The 22,524-nt window shown below is 38.4% G+C and overlaps 1 protein-coding gene across 3 annotated transcripts in view; it reads right to left on the bottom strand.

The window, feature by feature from the left end:
- Positions 1 to 22,524, bottom strand: part of ACER3 (alkaline ceramidase 3) — a 159,035-nt gene that overhangs the window by 114,079 nt on the left and 22,432 nt on the right. For 2 of the 3 annotated variants that reach the window (XM_041729977.1, XM_041729978.1), the window contains one exon: positions 3,108 to 3,218. In XM_041729977.1, coding sequence (XP_041585911.1) covers positions 3,108 to 3,218 — 111 coding nt within the window. Of the gene's footprint in view, positions 1 to 3,107; positions 3,219 to 22,524 lie in introns of those variants that run through there. The other variant, XM_041729979.1, reaches the window with a different exon arrangement.

The raw sequence follows: 22,524 nt of genomic DNA, 5'->3' as shown, positions 1-22,524 counted from the left end.
TCCCTGCATGAAGCCTGATGCAGGATTGGATCCCAGGACTCCGGGATCACGCCCTGAGTCAAAGGCAGATCCTCAACTGCTAAGCCACCCAGGCGTCCCTGTAACCCAGCCTTTTTTACTAGAGCTTTAAGGATTTTCTTTTCTTTTCATTTTTAAAATCCAGTGGTTTTACAAGGCTATGTTTCAGAGTAAACCATTCCAAGTCAGTTTTAAGAGGTAAAAATGGACCTTTTAATACACAGATTCATTTTTCTTCTTTCATTTCTAAAAAAATTTATTGAATTATAGTTTTTTAAAAAAAGATTTATTTATTTATTCATAAGAGAGAGAGGCAGAGACACAGGCAGAGGGAGAAGCAGGCTCCATGGAGGGAGCTCAATGCAGGAGTCGATCCTGGAACCTAGGATCATGCCCTGAGCCAAAGGCAGGTGCTCAACCACTGAGCCATCTAGTCGACCCTGGATTATAGTTTTAAACGTAAGCTCTATTTCACTGTTTTGTTTTTCTTCTCCAGGGACTTCAATTATATGTTTATGATATCTTCTCTGCCTCTCTTCCATTTCAATTACTTTCTCTCTGACCCTTTTATCTCATTTTCATTCTTTTGCTTATTTCTCTGCCTTCTCAAGTAGCCCTGATTAAACTGTCAACACATTGTAATTCAACCTTAATATTTTTCCTAAATTTAATCAATTCTAATTTTATTTCTTTGGGGAGAAGGAGGTGTTATTTGTTTTTAAATTTTTGATTCATTTCTTTGAGGGTACCTAATTCAGCTAGGAGTTTTGTGCTACTCTTTCCTTCTGCTTTGTAACTAGTTGTAGGGGAAGGATGCCCAGGAGCCAAAAAATCTTATTCTAATTTTCTGTTTTCTTTTTACAGTAATTTTATATGGATGTAGACTGCTTCTTTTGGTCTATTTATGGAAAGCGTAAAGATTTTCGGGGGGCTTAAAAAATTCCTAGTTCAAGACTGCCCCCTTCTGTGAGAATAGTGAGGTTTAACGCCCTTTTCCAAAGAATACTTACTTACTTGGGAGGGTGGGGAATGGAGGATAAGGGTCTGACATGTTTGAGTTTTTTTGTTTCCATACGATATTAATTCCTCCCTCTAGCTTCCTTCTTTCCCTTCACTAACATATCTCCAAAGGGTCTCTCCCTTTTCTTCTTTAAAATAATTTTGTTTTTTTTGAGAGAAAAAGAATCCCAAGCAAGCTCTACACTCAGCATGAACCCCTACACAGAGATCAAATCCCACGACCCTGAGATCATGACCTGAGCAGAAATCAAGAGTCAGATGCTTAACCAAATCAGCCATGCAGGCACCCTAGTCCCACTCCTTTCTATTTCTCTCTTTCCCAGAAGTACTTTTCCAAAAATGCCACCTTAGGTCTTAAATACTTTTAAGTAATTTATACCTTTAGCCAGTATTGTGATCCACCAAATCTTAGATTACTTTCAGAAATTTTGCATTTAAGGTGAATTTTTATTTATTTATATATTCCAGACTTAGGCTCTCAATCCCTCTCCTCTCTTCGATGCAGTTTTTCAAACTTCCCCAAGTCTAAAACATCAAAGATAGTTCTGTTGAAATTTGGTGTTTTTTGCTTATTTAAAAATGATTTGAAGTTCACATATTCTTTTTCTCATGGTAAGCTGAAAGTATCAAATAAGTGTGGCACTGGGATCCCTGGGTGGCACAGCGGTTTAGCGCCTGCCTTTGGCCCAGGGCGCGATCCTGGAGACCCAGGATCGAATCCCACGTCGGGATCCCGGTGCATGGAGCCTGCTTCTCCCTCTGCCTATGTCTCTGCCTCTCTCTCTCTCTCTCTCTCTGTGACTATCATAAATAAATAAAAATTAAAAAAAAATAAGTGTGGCATTATTTACTTTCTTACTCTATATAGTTTTCCAGGAGAAGGAATGGACAAATTCTAATTTAGGAGGCCACCATTATCCTAGGGCAACCAGAAAGTTCCTTAAATCTTTTTATTTTATTGTTATTACTGATTGTGATTTGTCAATATTTTATAAACATTCTTAAAACATCCCAGGAAGTAGGGGCACCTAGGTGTCACAGTCAAGTAAGCTTCCAACTCTTGGTTTAGGCTTGGGTCATGATCTTAGAGTCCAGAGATCGAGCGAGCGCCATGTTGCGCTCTGTGCTAAGTATGGAGTCTGCATTAGAATCTCTCCGTCCGAGATCCCTGGGTGGCTCAGCGGTTTAGCACCTGCCTTCAGCCCGGGGCGTGATCCTAGGGTCCTGGGATGGAGTCCCACATTGGGTTCCCTGCATGGAGCCTGCTTCTCCCTCTGCCTGTGTCTCTCATGAATAAATAAATAAAATTAAAAAAATAAAAATAAAAAACAAACTAGAATCAACTTTGTTGTTTTTGTCATTACGATGATAATGCAAGAACATGGCAGAGAGTTTCCCGTCTTATGCTCTGGTAGAGTTCATTTATCCATCCATCCAATACTTACTGAAGATCCCTAAATTGCCAGTCAATAGGGACACAAAGATAACCAAGACATAGTCCCTGCCTCACAGACAAGTAGACGAATATGAGTAAGTTGCAAAAGGTTAAACAGAGTACAATATCCTTTATAAAAAGTATGAAAATATGCAAACCATATCATATATACTTTTAAGTATATATATATATATATATATATATATATATGCAGTATAAATACAAAAGCATGTGAGAAAATGATAATCAAACTAGTTAGGGGTTAACTCTGGGAGGATGAGGGAAATAAAATCAGGCAGAAATACAAATATAGCTTAAGTTTTATCCACAGTATATTTCCTTAAAAAAGAAAAAAATCTGAAACAAATATAGCAAAATACTAATATGTGACAAAGATACATGGGTATGTTTGTTATATTATCTCTATTCTTTCCTATGTGCTTGAAATATTCTATTTAAAAAAAAAACTACTCAACATGCAGTTCAGTTTACTGGAATTTTAAGTCAGAAGTTTCAGAATATATTCCAGTTGTGTAATAAACAATATAAAATTAAGAACCAATTTTAGGTATGAATGAGAAAAATAACCCAGGTGAATACTATACATTATTTTTAGATGAAGTGTTGTACATACCTGTGAGTGCTAAATAAGAAGCAATGTACCGCTTTTCCAGTCCATCTCTAACACTCTGAATTGCACCAAAAATTGGAGGTATAATCATAATCAGGTTACTCACTGTATTCCCTATAGGGGAAAAACACAAGAAAATAATTATATTAGTCAATACCACTTTAAATAAAAATACACACACTTGGCCCTTAATAAAAATTAAATTGGTGACTTCTAAGAAACATGGTGAAAAGATATTTATAAGGTACTAAACGAAAATAATTCTCTACTCAAAAAGATTTTATAGAAGAATTCAATTAAAATAACAAGTAAAACTAAGATTTTTTTTTTGGATGCCTGGCTCAGGGCGTGATCCTGGAGTCCCAGGATCAAGTCCCACATCGGGCTCCCTGCATGAAGCCTACTTCTCCCTCTGCCTGTGTCTCTGCCTCTCTCTGTGTGTCTCTCATGAATAAATAAATAAAATCTTAAAAAAAAAAAAAAAAAGAAACTAAGATTTTTCAATCAGAACATCCACTAAAGGAAATTCTAAAGATGAAAAGGGCAAGTATCTCAGAAAGAACCTCAAAAATACAGCAAAAAATGAATTGGAGAAGATAGCCATAGAGACTGAGAGAGCAATCTATGGATACAGTAATGACAGGATAAAATATAGTATTGTGCTACTTTTGTTTGTGGAATAAAACAGCAACAAAGTGGGGTATTTTGCGTGTCTCTTTAAAATTTCATTTATGGTAATATATTTAATTTCTTGTTTCTAGCAGTGAATCTTCAACTGATTTTTGTTCCTGTCTTTACAAAAACAAACCTCAAACATGAAAACCAAAGAAGCAATAAATACCCCAAAGCAGAAATAGGCAGCAAAATGGGGAAAGAAATGGATAAACTATTTTATAAATTGATTCCGGGTAGAATAAAGTAACACAAAACATTCAAAATTCCAAATGAATGATTTTCAACATAGGAGCTGATATCAAGATAAGTATCAATTAATGGACATGTACAGAACACTCTACCATTTAGCATATACATAATTCTCAAGTATACATGGAACATTTGGACAGACTGTATATTAGGCTATAAGTTTCCAATAAACTTGAAAAGATAGATAACAGACAAAATATGTCCCCCAACCACAAGAAAATTAAGTTAGAAATAACCAAACAAAAACAAAAATTCACTAATCTGTGGAAATTAAATGACATATTCTTTCCTTTCTTTGGGGGAGCTATTTGCCTTCCCAATCATTCTCCCTTTTTTTTAATAAAAGAACCCCAATTTTTAACCTGAATACATTGATACTTAGCTAAGAAAAGTACATTTCCAAGACCTCTTTGCAGCTTGGAATGGCTATGAGACTTGAGTTCAAGGTAACTGGAAGTCTGCCATGGTAATTTCAAGATGGATGTCAAAGTAATTACTGCCTATGTTTTCTTCTATGAGTTTTATGATTTCAGGTCTTAATTCAGGTCTTTAATCCATTTTGTGTATGGTTTAAGAAAGTGGTCCAGTTTCATTCTTTTACATGTAGCTATCCAGTTTTCCCAGCACCATTTATGAAGGGGTTGTCTTTTGCCCATTGTATATTCTTACCTCCTTTGTTAGAGATTAAATGACTATATAAGTATGGGTTTATTTCTGGGCTCTCTATTCTATTCCATCAATCAATGTATCCATTTTTGTGCCAGTACCATACTTTTTTGATAAATACCATATTCTTTTTTTTTAAATTTTTATTTATTTATGATAGTCACAGAGAGAGAGAGAGGCAGAGACACAGGCAGACGGAGAAGCAGGCTCCATGCACCGGGAGCCCGATGTGGGATTCGATCCCAGGTCTCCAGGATCGCGCCCTGGGCCAAAGGCAGGCGCCAAACCACTGCGCCACCCAGGGATCCCAAATACCATATTCTTAAACAACCAACAGATCAAAGAAGAAATCAAAAGGGAAAATAGATGAATTAAAGTGGATGAATTTCTTTTAACACAGATAAAAAATACACACAACATAAAATAAACACATCCCAAAATTCACAGGATGTAACAAAAGCAGCACTAAGGGGAAATGTATAGCTATAAACGCTTGCATTAAAAAACAAGATCAGGGCACCTGGATCAAGGTCGGTTAAGCATCCGACTCTTGATTTCGGCTCAGGTCATAATCTCAGGGTTATGAGATCAAGCCTCGAGTTGGGCTCCCTGCTGAGCACGGAACCTCGGGATTCTCTCTCCTTCTGCTCCTTCCCACCCACTCACTCTCTCTCTTTCTCTCTCTCGCTCTCAGTCTCTAAAAACAAAATAGCAACAAGAAAGACTGTCAAGGGATCCCTGGGTGGCGCAGCGGTTTGGCGCCTGCCTTTGGCCCAGGGCGCGATCCTGGAGACCCGGGATCGAATCCCATGTCGGGCTCCTGGTGCATGGAGCCTGCTTCTCCCTCTGCCTGTGTCTCTGCCCCTCTCTCTCTCTCTCTGTGACTACCATAAATAAAAATTTAAAAATTAAAAAAAAAAAGAAAGACTGTCAAGCTGAAATGAAATAATGCTAATTCTTAACATGAATATATATAAAAACATACATACAACATACTGGTGAAGGTAAGTATATGGTTCAAGTGTGAATACTCTAATACTGTAATATGATGGTATATTAATCACTTAATTCTATAACTTATAAAGATGAAAGGACAAAAGCATTAAAAATAACTATTAGCTACAAATGACATATCCAATAAAGTTAGTATCCAAAATACAATTTTAGTATATGTGCTGCCGAAGCGAGCAGTGTCCAAAAAACAAAAAGAACTGATACACTACCCCAAAAATAAAATAATCTAATTAAAAATGGCCAGAAAATATGAACAGATATTTCTCTAAAAAGGACATGCAGATGGCCAACAGACACACGAAAAGATGCTCAACATCACTTATCATCAGGGAAATGCAAATCAAAACCACAATGGGGAATCACCTCATACCAGTCAGAATGGCTAAAATAACACAAAAAACAACAGGTATTGGCAAGGATATGGAGAAAAGGAACTCTTGTACACTGTGGACAGGAAGGCAAACTGGTGTAGCCAATGTGGAAAACAGTGGAGGTTCCTCAAAAAGTTAAAAATAGAACTACCCTGCCATACAATAATCGCACTACTGGGTATCTACTCAAAGAATATGAAAACATTCATTTGAAGGGATATATGCACCCTATGTTTATTGCAGCATAATTAATAGCCAATTACGAAGCAGCCTGAGTGTCCATCCATAGATGAATGGATAAAGATGCAGTATATATATATACACAATATTTTTCAGCCATAACAAAAAATGAAATCTTGCCATTTGCAACAACACAGATGGATTTACACAGTATAATGCTAAGCAAAATAAGCCAGTCAGAGAAAGACAAATACCGTATGATTTCACTTATATATGGAATTTAAGAAACAAATGAGCAAAGGAAAAAAAAAAGAGAGAGACAGACAAACCCAAGAAACACATTTCTAACTACAGAGAACAAATTAATGGTTACCAGAGTGGAGGTGGGGGTTGGGGGAAGAATGAGTTATATAGAGTATAGGAATTAAGGGTACACTTATCATAATGAGCACTGAGTAATGTATAAAATTGATGAATGTCTACATTGTACACCTGGAACTAATATAACACTGAATGTTAACAGTACTGAAATTAAAATAAAATACTTTTTAAAAACTACAGTAACTTATTAATGAACAGGCAATAAAAAAACAGGTAAGTTGTGATATCAAAATTTACAAGGAAGGGAATAAAAGTGTAGAGTTTTAGTAAGTAAAGTTATCAGCATAAAAAAAGAATGCTCTGGGGGAGGGGCAAGATGGCGGAAGAGTAGGGTCTCCGAGTCACCTGTCCTCAACAAATTACCTAGAAAACCTTCCAATCATCCTGAAAATCTACGAATTCGGCCTGAGATTTAAAGAGAGACCAGCTGGAATGCTACAGTGAGAAGAGTTCGCGCTTCTATCAAGGTAGGAAGACGGGAAAAAAGAAATAAAGAAACAAAAGGCCTCCAAGGGGGAGGGGCCCGCGAGGAGCCGGGCTGAGGCCGGGGCGAGTGTCCCCAGGACAGGAGAGACCCGTCCCGGAGGAGCAGGAGCTGCACCAACCTTCCCCGCGGAAAGGGGCTCCCCGGGAATTGGAGCAGGATCCCCAGAAAGGCGGGGATGCCCTCGGGCTCCCTGGGACAGTAACAGAGGAACTGCGCCCCGGGAGATGCGCCGAGCTCCCTAAGGGCTGCAGCGCGCACGGCGGGACCCGGAGCAGCTCGGAGGGGCTCGGGCTGCGGCTCCGTGGAGGGGGCTGCGCGGCTCCCGGGAGCAGCTCAGCGGCGGCGGCTCAGGCAGAGGAAGAAGCTCCGCGCGGAGGGGGCGGCGCGGCTCCGGGAACAGCTCGAAGGGGATCGGGCGGCGGCTCCGCGGAGGGGGCTGCGGGGTGGGAGCGCGAATCCAACAGCACAGGCGCCGGAGCACAGGGCGCCGGGACACAGCCCAGGATCCGGCCTCCCCCGGGACAGGCAGAGGCCGGGAGGGCCCAGGACAGCGAGGACGCTCCTGCCTGGAACTGAGCAGATCAGCGGCCCCGCCCCGGAGCCCCCAGGCCCTGCAGACGGAGAGCCCCGGAGCTACTGCGGGAGCTGACTCCAGGTTCCCAGAGCTGCCCCCGCCACTGTGGCTTCCTCCCGGGGCCTCACGGGGCGAACAACCCCCACTGAGCCCTGCACCAGACAGGGGCAGAGCAGCTCCCCCAAGTGCTAACACCTGAGAATCAGCACAGCAGGCCCCTCCCCCAGAAGACCAGCGAGACGGACCAGTTCCAAGGGAAGTCAAGGGACTTAAAGTATACAGAATCGGAAGATACTCCCCCGTGTTTTTTTTGTTTTTGTTTTGTTTTGTGCTTTTTTTTCTTTCTTTCTTCTTGATTTCTGATTGCTTCCCCCCACCCCACCCCTCCCTTTTTTTTTCCTTTTTTCTCCTTTCTTTCTTTTTCTTTCTCTTTTTCTTCTCTTTTTCCCCTTTTTTTCTTCTTTCTCTTTTTTCTTTTTCTCTTTTCTTTCCTTCTCTCTCTTTTTCTCCTTTTCCCAATACAACTTGTTTTTGGCCACTCTGCACTGAGCAAAATGACTAGAAGGAAAACCTCACCTCAAAAAAAAGAATCAGAAACAGCCCTCTCTCCCACAGAGTTACAAAATATGGATTACAATTCAATGTAAGAAAGCCAATTCAGAAGCACTATTATACAGCTACTGGTGGCTCTAGAAAAAACCATAAAGGGGATCCCTGGGTGGCGCAGCGTTTTGGCGCCTGCCTTTGGCCCAGGGCGCGATCCTGGAGACCCGGGATCGAATCCCACGTCAGGCTCCCGGTGCATGGAGCCTGCTTCTCCCTCTGCCTGTGTCTCTGCCTCTCTCTCTCTCTCTGTGACTATCATAAATAAATAAAAATTAAAAAAAGAAAAAAAAGAAAAACCATAAAGGACTCAAGAGACTTCATGACTACAGAATTTAGATCCAATCAGGCAGAAAATTAAAAATCAATTAAATGAGATGCAATCCAAGCTAGAAGTCCTAACGACGAGGCTTAACGAGGTGGAAGAACGAGTGAGTGACATAGAAGACAAGTTGATGGCAAAGAGGGAAACTGAGGAAAAAAGAGACAGGCAATTAAATCTACCATGAGGATAGATTAAGGGAAATAAATGACAGCCTGAGGAAGAAAAACATACGTTTAATTGGGGTTCCCGAGGGCGCTGAAAGGGACAGAGGGCCAGAATATGTATTTGAACAAATCCTAGCTGAAAACTTTCCGAATCTGGGAAGGGAAACAGGCATTCAGATCCAGGAAATAGAGAGATCCCCCCCTAAAATCAACAAAAACCATTCAACACCTCGACATTTAATAGTGAAGCTTGCAAATTCCAAAGATAAGGAGAAGATCCTTAAAGCAGCAAGAGAAAAAAAGTCCCTGACTTTTATGGGGAGGAATATTAGGGTAACAGCAGACCTCTCCACAGAGACCTGGCAGGCCAGAAAGGGCTGGCAGGATATATTCAGGGTCCTAAATGAGAAGAACATGCAACCAAGAATACTTTATCCAGCAAGGCTTTCATTCAAAATGGAAGGAGAGATAAAGAGCTTCCAAGACAGGCAGGAACTGAAAGAATATGTAACCTCCAAACCAGCTCTGCAAGAAATTTTAAGGGGGACTCTTAAAATTCCCCTTTAAGAAGAAGTTCAGTGGAACAATCCACAAAAACAAGGACTGAATAGATATGATGTTACTAAACTCATATCTCTCAATACTAACTCTGAACGTGAACGGGCTTAATGACCCCATCAAAAGGCGCAGGGTTTCAGACTGGATAAAAAAGCAGGACCCATCTATTTGCTGTCTACAAGAGACTCATTTTAGACAGAAGGACACCTACAGCCTGAAAATAAAAGGTTGGAGAACCCTTTACCATTCAAATGGTCCTCAAAAGAAAGCAGGGGTTGCCATCCTTATATCAGATAAATTAAAATTTACCCCGAAGACTATAGTGAGAGATGAAGAGGGACACTACCTCATACTCAAAGGATCTATCCAACAAGAGGACTTAACAATCCTCAATATATATGCCCCGAATGTGGGAGCTGCCAAATATTTAAACCAATTAATAACCAAACTGAAGAAATACTTTGATAATAATACACTTATACTTGGTGACTTCAATCTAGCTCTCTCTATACTAGATAGGTCTTCTAAGCACAACATATCCAAAGAAACGAGAGCTTTAAATGACACACTGGACCAGATGGATTTCACAGATATCTATAGAACTTTACATCCAAACTCAACTGAATACACATTCTTCTCAAGTGCACATGGAACTTTCTCCAGAATAGACCACATACTGGGTCACAAATCGGGTCTGAACCGATACCAAAAGATCGGGATAGTCCCCTGTATATTCTCAGACCATAATGCCTTGAAATTAGAACTTAATCACAACAAGAAGTTTGGAAGGACCACAAACACGTGGAGGTTAAGGACCATCCTGCTAAAAGATGAAAAGGTCAACCAGGAAATTCAGGAAGAATTAAAAAGATTCATGGAAACTAATGAGAATGAAGATACAACCGTTCAAAATCTTTGGGATGCAGCAAAAGCAGTCCTGAGGGGGAAATACATCGCAATACAAGCATCCATTCAAAAACTGGAAAGAACTCAAATTCAAAAGCTCACCTTACACATAAAGGAACTAGAGAAAAAGCAACAAATAGACCCCACCCCCAGCAGAAGAAGACAGTTAATTAAAATTCGAGCAGAACTCAATGATATCGAGACCAAAAGAACTGTGGAACAGATCAACAGAACCAGGAGTTGGTTCTTTGCAAGAATTAATAAGATAGATAAACCATTAGCCAACCTTATTAAAAAGAAGAGAAGACTCAAATTAATAAAATCATGAATAAGAAAGGAGAGATCACTACCAACACCAAGGAAATACAAACGATTTTAAAAACATATTATGAACAGCTGTACGCCAATAAGTTAGGAAATCTAGAAGAAATGGACGCATTCCTGGAAAGCCACAAACTACCAAAACTGGAGCAGGAAGAAATAGAAAACCTGAACAGGCCAATAACCTGGGAGGAAATTGAAGCAGTCATCAAAAACCTCCCAAGACACAAGAGTCCAGGGCCAGATGGCTTCCCAGGGGAATTCTATCAAACGTTTAAAGAAGAAATCATACCTATTCTACTAAAGCTGTTTGGAAAGATAGAAAGAGATGGAGTACTTCCAAATTCGTTCGATGAGGCCAGCATCACCTTAATTCTGAAACCAGACAAAGACCCCACCAAAAAGGAGAATTACAGACCAATATCCCTGATGAACATGGATGCAAAAATTCTCAACAAGACACTAGCCAATAGGATCCAACAACACATTAAGAAAATTATTCACCATGACCAAGTAGGATTTATCCCCGGGACACAAGGCTGGTTCAACACTTGTAAAACCATCAATGTGATTCATCATATCAGCAAGAGGAAAACCAAGAACCATATGATACTCTCATTAGATGCAGAGAAAGCATTTGACAAAATACAGCATCCATTCCTGATCAAAACCCTTCAGAGTGTTGGGATAGAGGGAACTTTCCTCGACATCTTAAAAGCCATTTACGAAAAGCCCACAGCAAATATCATTCTCAATGGGGAAGCACTGGGAGCCTTTCCCCTAAGATCAGGAGCAAGACAGGGATGTCCACTCTCACCACTGCTGTTCAACATAGTTCTGGAAGTCCTCGCCTCAGCAATCAGACAACAAAAAGACATTAAAGGCATTCAAATTGGCAAAGAAGAAGTCAAACTCTCCCTCTTCGCCGATAACATGATACTCTACATAGAAAACCCAAAAGCCTCCACCCCAAGATTGCTAGAACTCATACAGCAATTTGGTAGCGTGGCAGGATACAAAATCAATGCCCAGAAATCAATGGCATTTCTATACACTAACAATGAGACTGAAGAAAGAGAAATTAAGGAGTCAATCCCATTTACAATTGCACCCAAAAGCATAAGATACCTAGGAATAAACCTAACCAAAGAGGCAAAAGATCTATACCCTAAAAACTATAGAACACTTCTGAAAGAAACTGAGGAAGACACAAAGAGATGGAAAAATATTCCATGCTCATGGATTGGCAGAATTAATATTGTAAAAATGTCAATGTTACCCAGGGCAATTTACACGTTTAATGCAATCCCTATCAAAATACCATGGACTTTCTTCAGAGAGTTAGAACAAATTATTTTAAGATTTGTGTGGAATCAGAAAAGACCCAGAATAGCCAGGGGAATTTTAAAAAAGAAAACCATAGCTGGGGGCATCACAATGCCAGATTTCAGGTTGTACTACAAAGCTGTGGTCATCAAGACAGTGTGGTATTGGCACAAAAACAGACACATAGATCAATGGAACAGAATAGAGAACCCAGAAGTGGACCCTGAAATGTATGGTCATCTAATATTCGATAAAGGAGGAAAGACTATCCATTGGAAGAAAGACAGTCTCTTCAATAAATGGTGCTGGGAAAATTGGACATCCACCTGCAGAAGAATGAAACTGGACCACTCTCTTTCACCATACACAAAGATAAACTCAAAATGGATGAGAGATCTAAATGTGAGACAAGAGTCCATCAAAATCATAGAAGAGAACACAGGCAACACCCTTTTTGAACTCGGCCACAGTAACTTCTTGCAAGATACATCCACAAAGGGAAAAGAAGCAAAAGCAAAAATAACTATTGGGACTGCATCAAGATAAGAAGCTTTTGCACAGCAAAGGATACAGTCAACAAAACTAAAAGACAACCTACAGAATGGGAGAAGATATTTGCAAATGACATATCAGATAAAGGGCTAGTTTCCAAAATCTATAAAGAACTTATTAATAAACTCAACACCAAACAATCCAGTCATGAAATGAGCAAAAGACATGAAGAGAAATCTCACAGAGGAAGACATGGACATGGCCAACATGCACATGAGAAAATGCTCTGCATCACTTGCCATCAGGGAAATACAAATCAAAACCACAATGAGATATCACCTCACACCAGTGAGAATGGGGAAAATTAACAAGGCAGGAAACAACAAATGTTGGAGAGGATGCGGAGAAAAGGGAACCCTCTTACACTGTTGGTGGGAATGTGAACTGGTGCAGCCACTCTGGAAAACTGTGTGGAGGTTCCTCAAAGAGTTAAAAATAGACCTGCCCTACGACCCAGCAATTGCACTGTTGGGGATTTACCCCAAAGATTCAGATGCAGTGAAACGTCGGGACACCTGCACCCCGATGTTTCTATCAGCAATGGCCACAATAGCCAAACTGTGGAAGGAGCCTCGGTGTCCATAGAAAGATGAACGGATAAAGATGTGGTTTATGTATACAATGGAATATTACTCAGCAATTAGAAACGACAAATACCCACCATTTGCTTCAACGTGGATGGAACTGGAGGGTATTATGCTGAGTGAAATAAGTCAATCGGAGAAGGACAAACAGTGTATGTTCTCATTCATTTGGGGAATATAAATAATAGTGAAAGGGAATATAAAGGAAGGGAAAAGAAATGTTGGGAAATATCAGGAAGGGAGACAGAACATAAAGACTCCTAACTTGGGGAAACGAACTAGGGGTGGTGGAAGGGGAGGAGGGTGGGTGTTGGAGGGGAATGGGTGACGGGCACTGAGGTGGACACTTGACGGGATGAGCACTGGGTGTTTTTCTGTATGTTGGTAAATTGAACACCAATAAAAATTAAAAAAAAAAAAAAAAAAAAAAAAGAATGCTCTGGGCAGCCCTGGTGGCCCAGCGGTTTAGTGCCGCCTTCGGCCCAGGGTGTGATCCTGGAGACCCTGGATTGAGTCCCACGTCAGGCTCCCTGTGTGGAGCCTGCTTCTCTCTCTGCCTGTGTCTCTGCCTCTCTCTCTCTCTTTCATGAATAAGTAAATAAATAAATCTTTGAAAAAAAAAAATGAATGCTCTATCTTTAAGTTGTGTTATGTAAGCCTCATGGTAACCACAAAGCAAAAACCTACAGAAAAATAAAGAGGGAAACACAGCATGAAACTATAAAAAATCATCAATTCACAACGGAATAAGGGAACTATATAACAGCCAGAAAACAGTAAGACGGCATTAGTAAGTCCTTAACTATCAATAATTACTATAAATGTAAATGGATTAAATTCTACAACTAAAAGCTACACAGTGGTTGGATGGATAAAAAACAAGATCCAACTGTAGGCTGGCTATAATCAATTCATTTTACGTTAATGAGATGCATATGCTCAAAGTGTGGCATGAAAAAGATATTCCACGCAAGTGAAACCAAAAGAGGGTAGGGGTAGCTACACTTAGACAAAACAGACTTTAAGAAAAGAACTGTAACAAAAGACAAAAAGATCATTATGTAATAACAAAGGCTTAATTCATAAAGAGGATATAGTAACTAAATATGTATGCACCTATCATCAGAGCACCTAAATATATTAAGAAACACTAACAGTTCTGAAGGGAGAAAGAGAAAATGCAATTAATAGTGAGAGACTTCACTACCCCACTTTCAACAATGAATAGTAAATCCAGAAAACTAAAACAGAAAAGTTGGGCTTAAACTACACTTAACACCAAAAGGACCTAACAGACATATGTAGAACATTCCACCCAAAAGCAGCAGAATACACATGCTCCAGGATAGATCATATGTCACAAAATAAATGTTAGCAAAAATTTTAAAACTGAAATTATAGAAAGTATCTTTTCTGACCACAGTAGTATAAAACTAGAAATCAATAACATGGAGGAAAACTAGAAATTCACAAATATGTGGAAATTAAACAACATACTCCTGAGCAACCAATGAAGCAAAGAAGAAATCAAAAGGTACAGTTAAAAATATCTTGGAAAAAAATAAAAATAAAAATATCTTGAAATAATTGAAAATGGAAACACAATATACCAAACTTTATGAGATACAGCTAAAACAGTTCCAAAGGAAAGTTTATAGAAATAAATACCTGAGTAAGAAAAAAAAAAAAGAAGAAGAAGAAGAAGGGTGCCTGGGTGGTTCAGTTAAGAATCTGCCTTTGTCTTAGGTCATGATCCCAGAGTCCTGGGATAGAGCCCCATGTTAGGCTCCCTGATGAGTGGGGAGCCTGCTTCTCCTTCTCTCTACCCCACTCATGTTCTCTCTTGCTCTCTCTCCCTCTCAAATAAATCTTTAAAAAAAAAAAAAAAAAAGAAAGATCTCAGGGTACCTAGGTGGCTCAGTTGGTTGAGTGTCTGAATCTTGATTTTGGCCCAGGTCATGATCTTGGGGTCATAAGACTGAGCCCAGCATTGGGTTCTGTGCTTAGCGGGAAGTCCGCTTGAGATTCTCTCTCCCTCTGCCCCTCCCCCCACCATGAGCTCACTATCTGTCTCTCAAATAAATAAATAATCTTTTTTAAAAAAGGAAAAAGACCTCAAGTAAACAACCTAACTTTATATCTCAAAGTACTGGAAAACAACAGACTAAGCCCAAAGTTAGGAGAAGAAGAGAAATAAAAATCAGAGTGGAAATAATTGAATTAGAATGAAAGAACTAGTTTTTTTTTTTAATATTTTATTTATTTATTCATGAGAGACACACAGAGAAGCAGAGACATAGGTAGAGGGAGAAGCAGGTTCCATGCAGGAAGCCTGATGCAGGACTTGATCCCAGGACCTGGGATCATGTCCTGAGCTAAAGGCAGATGCTCAACCACTGAGCCACCCAGGCATCCCAAAAAGAACTAGTTTTTTTTTTTTTTTTTAAAGATTAAAAATTGACACAACTTTAGCTACACTAACTCAGAAAAAAAGCGAGAGAATTCAAATAAATAAAATCAGAACTAAAAGAGGACATTACAACCAATACCACAGAAACAAAAAGGATCCTGAGAGACTACTATGAGCAATTACACACGAACAAATTGTTAAAACCTAGAAAAATGGATTAATTCCTAGATATATACAATCCACCAAGACTGAATCAGGAAGAAAATCTTAATAAAACAATAACAAGTAAGGATACTGAATCATAATCAAAAACCTCTCAACACAGAAAAGCTGAAGACAAGTAGTTTTCATTGGTGAATTCTACTAAACATTTAAAAGGATTAACACCAAACCTTCTCAAACTGTTCCAAAAAAATAGAAGAGAAGGGAATACTTCCAAAGTTGTACGCACAAATCCAGCATTACCCTAATACCAAATACTATATGACTTCAAGTATATTTAGAATCTAAAAAAATGAAACTCAGAAATAGAGAACTGAGTGGTTGTTACCAAGGGTTGGGGTGGGGAATGATGAGGACATACTGGTGTACCAACTTCCAGTTAGAGGACTAACAAGTTCTGGAGATTTAATATACAGCATGGTGACTACAGCAATAAATTTTAAATATTTAAATATTTTAAATAATAATATATTTAAAAGTTGCTAAAGTTTAACATTTAGCCAGCTGTCAAAGGAAACCTAAAGGCCCAGGTCCATTTTCACAAAGCATGCAATGAATGATGAATTCGGAGCTGATGGGTTAGTAAGATGATAACTAGCACAACTATAAAACTATGTTCTCATTGGGATGCCTGGGTGGCTCAGCGGCTGAGTGTCTGCCTTTGGCTCAGGTCACGATAGTGGGGTCCTGGGATCAAGTCCTACATTGGGCTCCCCAAAGGGAGCCTGCTTCTCCCTCTGCCTATGTCTCTGCCCCTCTCTCTGGGTCTCTCATTAATAAATAAATAAAATATTAAAACAAAAAACAAACAAAAACTATGTTCCTATTAATCTTGGCTGGTCATAACTATGATTGCTGAAGGTTCCCCAAACACCAAAATGATACAGAATTGTTTTTTTTTTAAGATGGTAAAATAATGGATTTTTCCCCTTTTTTCTGTATTTTCTACAATGTGGTTGTTTTTACAGTTTAAAATTAAAATATTAAAAATATAAATGAATGATAGAAAATGAAGGCTAAATAACATCTACTTAGAGTTAAATTGGGTTTGGGATGCTTCCAGAAAATTCAATTAAGTTTTTTTCCAGAAATAAAAACTAGAGATTCATTCATATACCACACAATAAGTATACTAAAACATTAAAGCAAAAAAAAATTTTTTTTTCCACAGAGGGAATCTTGTTTGAATACAGACTTAAAGAATTTTTTAAACCTGAAAACTACAACATTTTTATACCCCCAAACAATTTATTTGTAATCTCCCCTCAAAAATTATAGGCAAGGTTAACAACATTCCAATAATTTAGAGATTTCTTAATAGATAAAATCCAATTTTGGTAAATGAAAACTCAAATACCAAAAGTAAAAGAAAAAAAGTCAGATGGAAAAGGCAACCTGCAAACATAAATTTGAAACAACTCTCAAGGGACAAACAGTAGGAAGTTGTTTGCCTCAGTGAGACAGTAGGTGGAGCCAGTGTGCTCAGCAGTCTTACCAGTTCTGAATTTTGCCTAATACAAGAGAGCTGTGGGGCAACGGGGTAGACAATTGAGAGCTCAAGTGTATAACCACCACCCAGAATGAAAGATGAAAAAAAAAAATAGAAGCATTAAAACCTGGCAAAGCTGGAAAAATGATTGATATTGCTGCCTTGCCGCTGTGAGGAGCCCTCCTGCACAGTCAGCAAATGAGTTGATGAGAGCAGTAACTGCTTTGAGCTTGAAAGCAATCCGAAACTTTCCCCAAAGCAAGTTCATTTTGTCAGATATTTTACTGATTATGCAACTGTTCAAATAATGTTAAAGATTCCCAGAACTTCAGAGACTTTATTGCTGAAAGAAGATATGAATATCATCTAATTTAATCTCAATTTATATCAGGCAACATTTTATTCATACCTGTGACCCTTTTCTAGCAGTGTTAGCTTATTTATGCTTAAGACTTAGTTTCCTGACCTGTAAAATGTGGGGGAGGGGGCCAAAATATTTGAAGTCTTTAAATAAGTATGATGAAAACAATAAATATGACCCAAAAAGATCATTTCTGATATGACAAAGATCCACTGAACATCATAATCAGGAATTTCCACAATCATGCTATGTTAAGAATCAAGTGCTGGAATTTAAGAAAAAGAACAGATGAACATAGGGGAAGAGAGAAAAAAATAAGATGACATCAGAGAGAGACAAACCATAAGAAACTCTTAGAAAATAAACTGAGGGTTGCTGGAGGGGAGGCAGGTGAAGGGATGGGGTAACTGGGTGATGGGCATTAAGGAGGGCCCTTGATGTAATGAGCACTGACTATTATGTGCAACTGATGTACCACTAAAATCTACCTCTGAAAATAATAACACACTATGTGTTAATTGATTTTAAATAAAATAAAAATTAAGTGCTACCTGGGAATTGTCTTGGTATTTAGATCAGCTCAGAACAGTTATCAAAAGGGAGAAAGTTTGCCTTCCAATTCAGAACAATAACAAAGAAAGTTGCAGTATATGCTGTTTTACTTAGAGATTTTAAAAAATCATATAAGTGCATAATATAGTATTAGGTACTCTTTAGTAGCTTTCAAAACAGATATCAAAAAAAAATCCAGGAATCCAATACAGATATGTCTTATTTAAAAAATGGTAAGCATAAATTCAGTTCAACTCGACAAGCATTTATTGTTTTTTGTTGTTGTTGTTGTTTTTAAGATTTTATTTATTTGACAGAGAGAAAGCACAAGAAGGGGGAGCAGCAGCCAGAGGGAGATGGAGATGCACGGTCCCCACAGAGCAGGGAACCCAATAAGGCGATAAGGCGCTTAATCCCAGGACCCTGGGATCATGACCTGAACTGATGGCATATACTTAACTGATTAACCAACTGAGCCACCCAGACGCCCCTATTAATTATTTTCTATGGGCAAGGCACTGAGATGGGAAATGGAAAGAAAGGTTATTAGCAAGTGAATAATCCCAGTCCCTGTTCTGAGAAAGTATATACACAATTTAGTAGGGACAGGTAAACAACGAGCAAGGGAGAATGGCAGCCAACAACATACTCCAGGAAGGGAGGGAACTCAAGAGATGCTTCAGTAAGGAGCTGGCACTGGAACTGTGCCTTGAAAGAAGAAAAGATAAATACATCATCACTAATAGAAGCATCATTCTATATTCTTTTTTTTTTTTAAGATTTTATTTATTTATTCATGAGGGACAGAGAGAGAGAGAGAGGCAGAGACACAGGCAGAGGAAGAAGCAGGCTCCATGCAGGGAGCCTGATGTGGGACTTGATCCTGGGTCTCCAGGATCAGGCCCTGGGCTGAAGGCGGCACTAAACTGCTGAGCCACTGGGGCTGCCCTCTATATTCTTTAGAGTGCATCTAGTAGCTTCAAAAAATTATTTATGAAAACTGGTTTTACACATTATTTTTAAAAACATGCATTCTATTTTCACTTTATGTATAATAAAAATATTTTAGAACTATTTATTATAAAAATAAAAATGTTCATATTAAGTTCAAAAGGAAGTATGTTTTAGGTTTGGGAAGAAAAGCCAAGTACATAGCGGTCTCTCAAAGAAATAACAGAAGACCTTGGGCGCTCCACATCAGTTATGGCTCAGGTAAACTAAAGTCCATTAAAATAGACGTTACAGGGAAGGGGAAAGACTCGTAGCAAAAAAAGAATATTATCTTTATATAATGCTGCTTTGAAGGCAGCTCAAAGATGAGAGATGAACAGTGAGAATAAACAAGTAGCAGATAAGAATGATACAGAAGACATGAATTAGAAGAACAAGGGAAATAAGATGATCCTGAACTTCCTGGAGAAATATTTGGTGAAATGAAGATTTCAGATTTATCCAAAGGTCAAAAAAGGTGAAGTTTCCAAACCATGTTCAAAATGAAGAGACATTTGAAATAACAAAATCAGAAAATGATTATTTTGATAATCTCTATTTCCTCTCTATTTTTATTGAATCTTTCTTTTCAGGGCCCAACTCGAAGTAAGTTTTGCTTAGTCACCCTACTGAAAATGATCACTCCTTCTTACAGCACTTAATGTTCTAACCTCTCACCTGGCACTTAGCACAGATTGCCCTGCACTGATAGCTCTCTTTTTACTAAATCAGAACTTAAGTATTTACGTCTATCTCCTTAAGTTGCAATTTTTTTTAAAGATTTTATTTATTTATTAGAGAGAGAGAGAGAACAAGCACACTCTCTGCCAAGCAGGAAGTCCAATGTGGGTCTTGATCTGGGACCCAGACATCATGATCTGAGCCAAAGGCAGGACTTAAGTGGCTGAACCATCCAGGTACCCCTTCTTAAATTTCTTAAGAGCAGCAGCCTTACATTCATTCACTCACTTAAAAGCAATTATTTACTGAATACCTACTATGAAAAGCACTACAAAGGAATACAAGACAGAGTCTGCTCTTATGCAAATTAAACTAGTGCCAAATTTACAATATAGTAAATATATTAAAAAACAGACATTATCTTAGAAATAGTTCAATTATGATATAATGGAGTAATTCTTTACTCACAAATTAATCTCATAGATCAGATTTATCCTTTACCCAAAACTAATCTCACTACGATTTTTCACTCTTCATTTACGTAGAGCTGAAATGCATCAGTTAAAAACCATGAATATATAGAAGGAAACAGTCAACAAAACTAAAAGGCAGCCTACAGAATGAAAAAAGATATTTGCAGGGTTAGTATCCAAAATCTATAGTAGAACTTATCAAACTCTACACCTAAAAAACAAATGATCCAGTTAAGAAATGGGCAGAAGACATGAACAGACATTTTTCCAAAGAAAACATATGGCTAACAGACATATGAAAAGATGCTCAGGATGTCTGGGTGGCTTAACCGTTAAGCGTCTGCCTTAGGCTTAGGGCATGATCCTGGAGTTCCAGGATTGAGTCCCACCCTGGGTTCCCTGCATGGAGCCTGCTTCTCCCTCTGCCTGTGTCTTTGTCTCTCTATCTCTCTGTGTCTCTCATGAGTAAATAAATAAAACCTTAAAAAAAAAAAAAAAAAAGAAAAGATGCTCAACATCAATCATCATCACAGAAATAAAAATCAAAAACACAATGAGATACCACCTCACATCTATCAGAATGGCTAAAATTTACACAGGAAACAACAGATGCAGAGAAAGGAGAATACAAGCTGGTGCAGCCACTCTGAAACACAGTATGGAGGTTCCTCAAAAGTTAAAAATAGAACTACCCTATGATCCAGCAATAGCACTACTAGATATTTATCCAAAGCATATAAAAATATAATTCAAAAGGATACATGCACCCGATGTTTATAGATGTTTATAGCAACATTATCAACAATAGCCAAATTATGGAAAGAGTGCAAATGTCCACAGGTGAATAGATAAAAGTGTGGTGTGTGTGTGTGTGTGTTTATACACAATGGAATATCACTTGGCCATAAAAAAAAAGATTGAAATCTTACCATTTGCATCAACATGGAGGGAGAGTATAATGCTAAGTGAAATAAGTCAGTCAGAGAAAAGCAAATACCACATGATTTCACCATAGGCAAAACCAAACATCGACGGTGGGGGGTGGGGGGAGGGACAAACCAAGAAACACACTCTTAACTACAGAAAACAAACTTATGGTTACTAGAGAGGAGGCGGGCAGGGTGGATATGGGTGAAATAAGTGATGGAGATACTTGTGATGAGCACAGGAACCTGTTCTTCTCCCTCTGTGTCTCTGCCTCTCTCTTCTTTGTGTCTCTCATGAATAAATAAATAAAATCTTAAAAAAAAAAGAAATCTGTATATTCTTTAATAAGTAGTAGTTCCTCTTTAAAACCTTTTTATTAAATTTTTAAGTATAGCCAACATATGTTAAATTAATTTCAGGTGTAGAACACTGTGATTCAACAATTTTATACATTACTAAAATGCTTACCATGATAAGTGTATTACAATAGTATTTAACTTCATTCCCTATGCTGTATACCTTCTTAAAATCTTTTCATGAGTTCTCAGAATTTAATCTTCCCCGCTGCCTAGAGCATAAATAATTTCATTAGATCTGTTGAAAAAGTCATTAAATAAAAGAAGTACACAAAACTATTCAGCAGTGGTAGAGAGGTCACCAACGAAGATTTTAAACATGTCTGTGCAGAGTAGGGCCCATCATTTGAAACAAATAATTTTATCTTCTTACTTCCTGCCACATAATGAATTATTTCTTGGCCATCAGTTCCAGACCCTAATAACACACTCCAAAACACATCACTAAGACTGCCACTTGCCAAGTTTTGGTATACTATCAAAGAACATCACAATTATCCAGAAAGGCTATTATTAAAACAATCCTCCTTTTCTAACTACAAATGTCTGTGTAAAGCCTAATTTTCTTTATACACTTCAACTGAAATAACATATTACAATGGATTAAATGCAGAAGTAGATAGGAGAATTCAGTTGACTTCTATTGAGCCAGACACTAGAGATCTCCAAAAAGGTAAAGCAATGCCACTCCTATCACTAAATTTTGTTTTGGTTACTTTTTCATAAAAATGTTATTTATAATATTGATGTAGTTTTTGAATGTTGATGAGGTCCAGAGCCAACTGCCAAAAAAATAATTATTTTTAAAAATATTTTTATTTACTTGAGAGAGAAAGAAAAAGAAAAACAGAGCATGAAAGAGAGAGAGAGAGCACAAGAGCAGAGAGGAGAGGCAGAGAGAGGGAGAAGTGGGCTCCCCACTCAATAGGGAACCCATGGATGCAGGGCTCCATCCCAGAACCCTGGGATCGTGACCTGAGCCAAAGACAGACGTTTAACCTACTGAACCACCTAGCGCCCCCA

The sequence above is a fragment of the Vulpes lagopus genome, chromosome 15 (assembly GCF_018345385.1).
Source record: "Vulpes lagopus strain Blue_001 chromosome 15, ASM1834538v1, whole genome shotgun sequence".
NCBI classification, from domain to species: Eukaryota; Metazoa; Chordata; class Mammalia; order Carnivora; family Canidae; genus Vulpes; species Vulpes lagopus.
The sequence above is the reverse complement of the archived record's forward strand: the minus strand, read 5'-3'. Positions and strand labels throughout refer to the sequence as shown.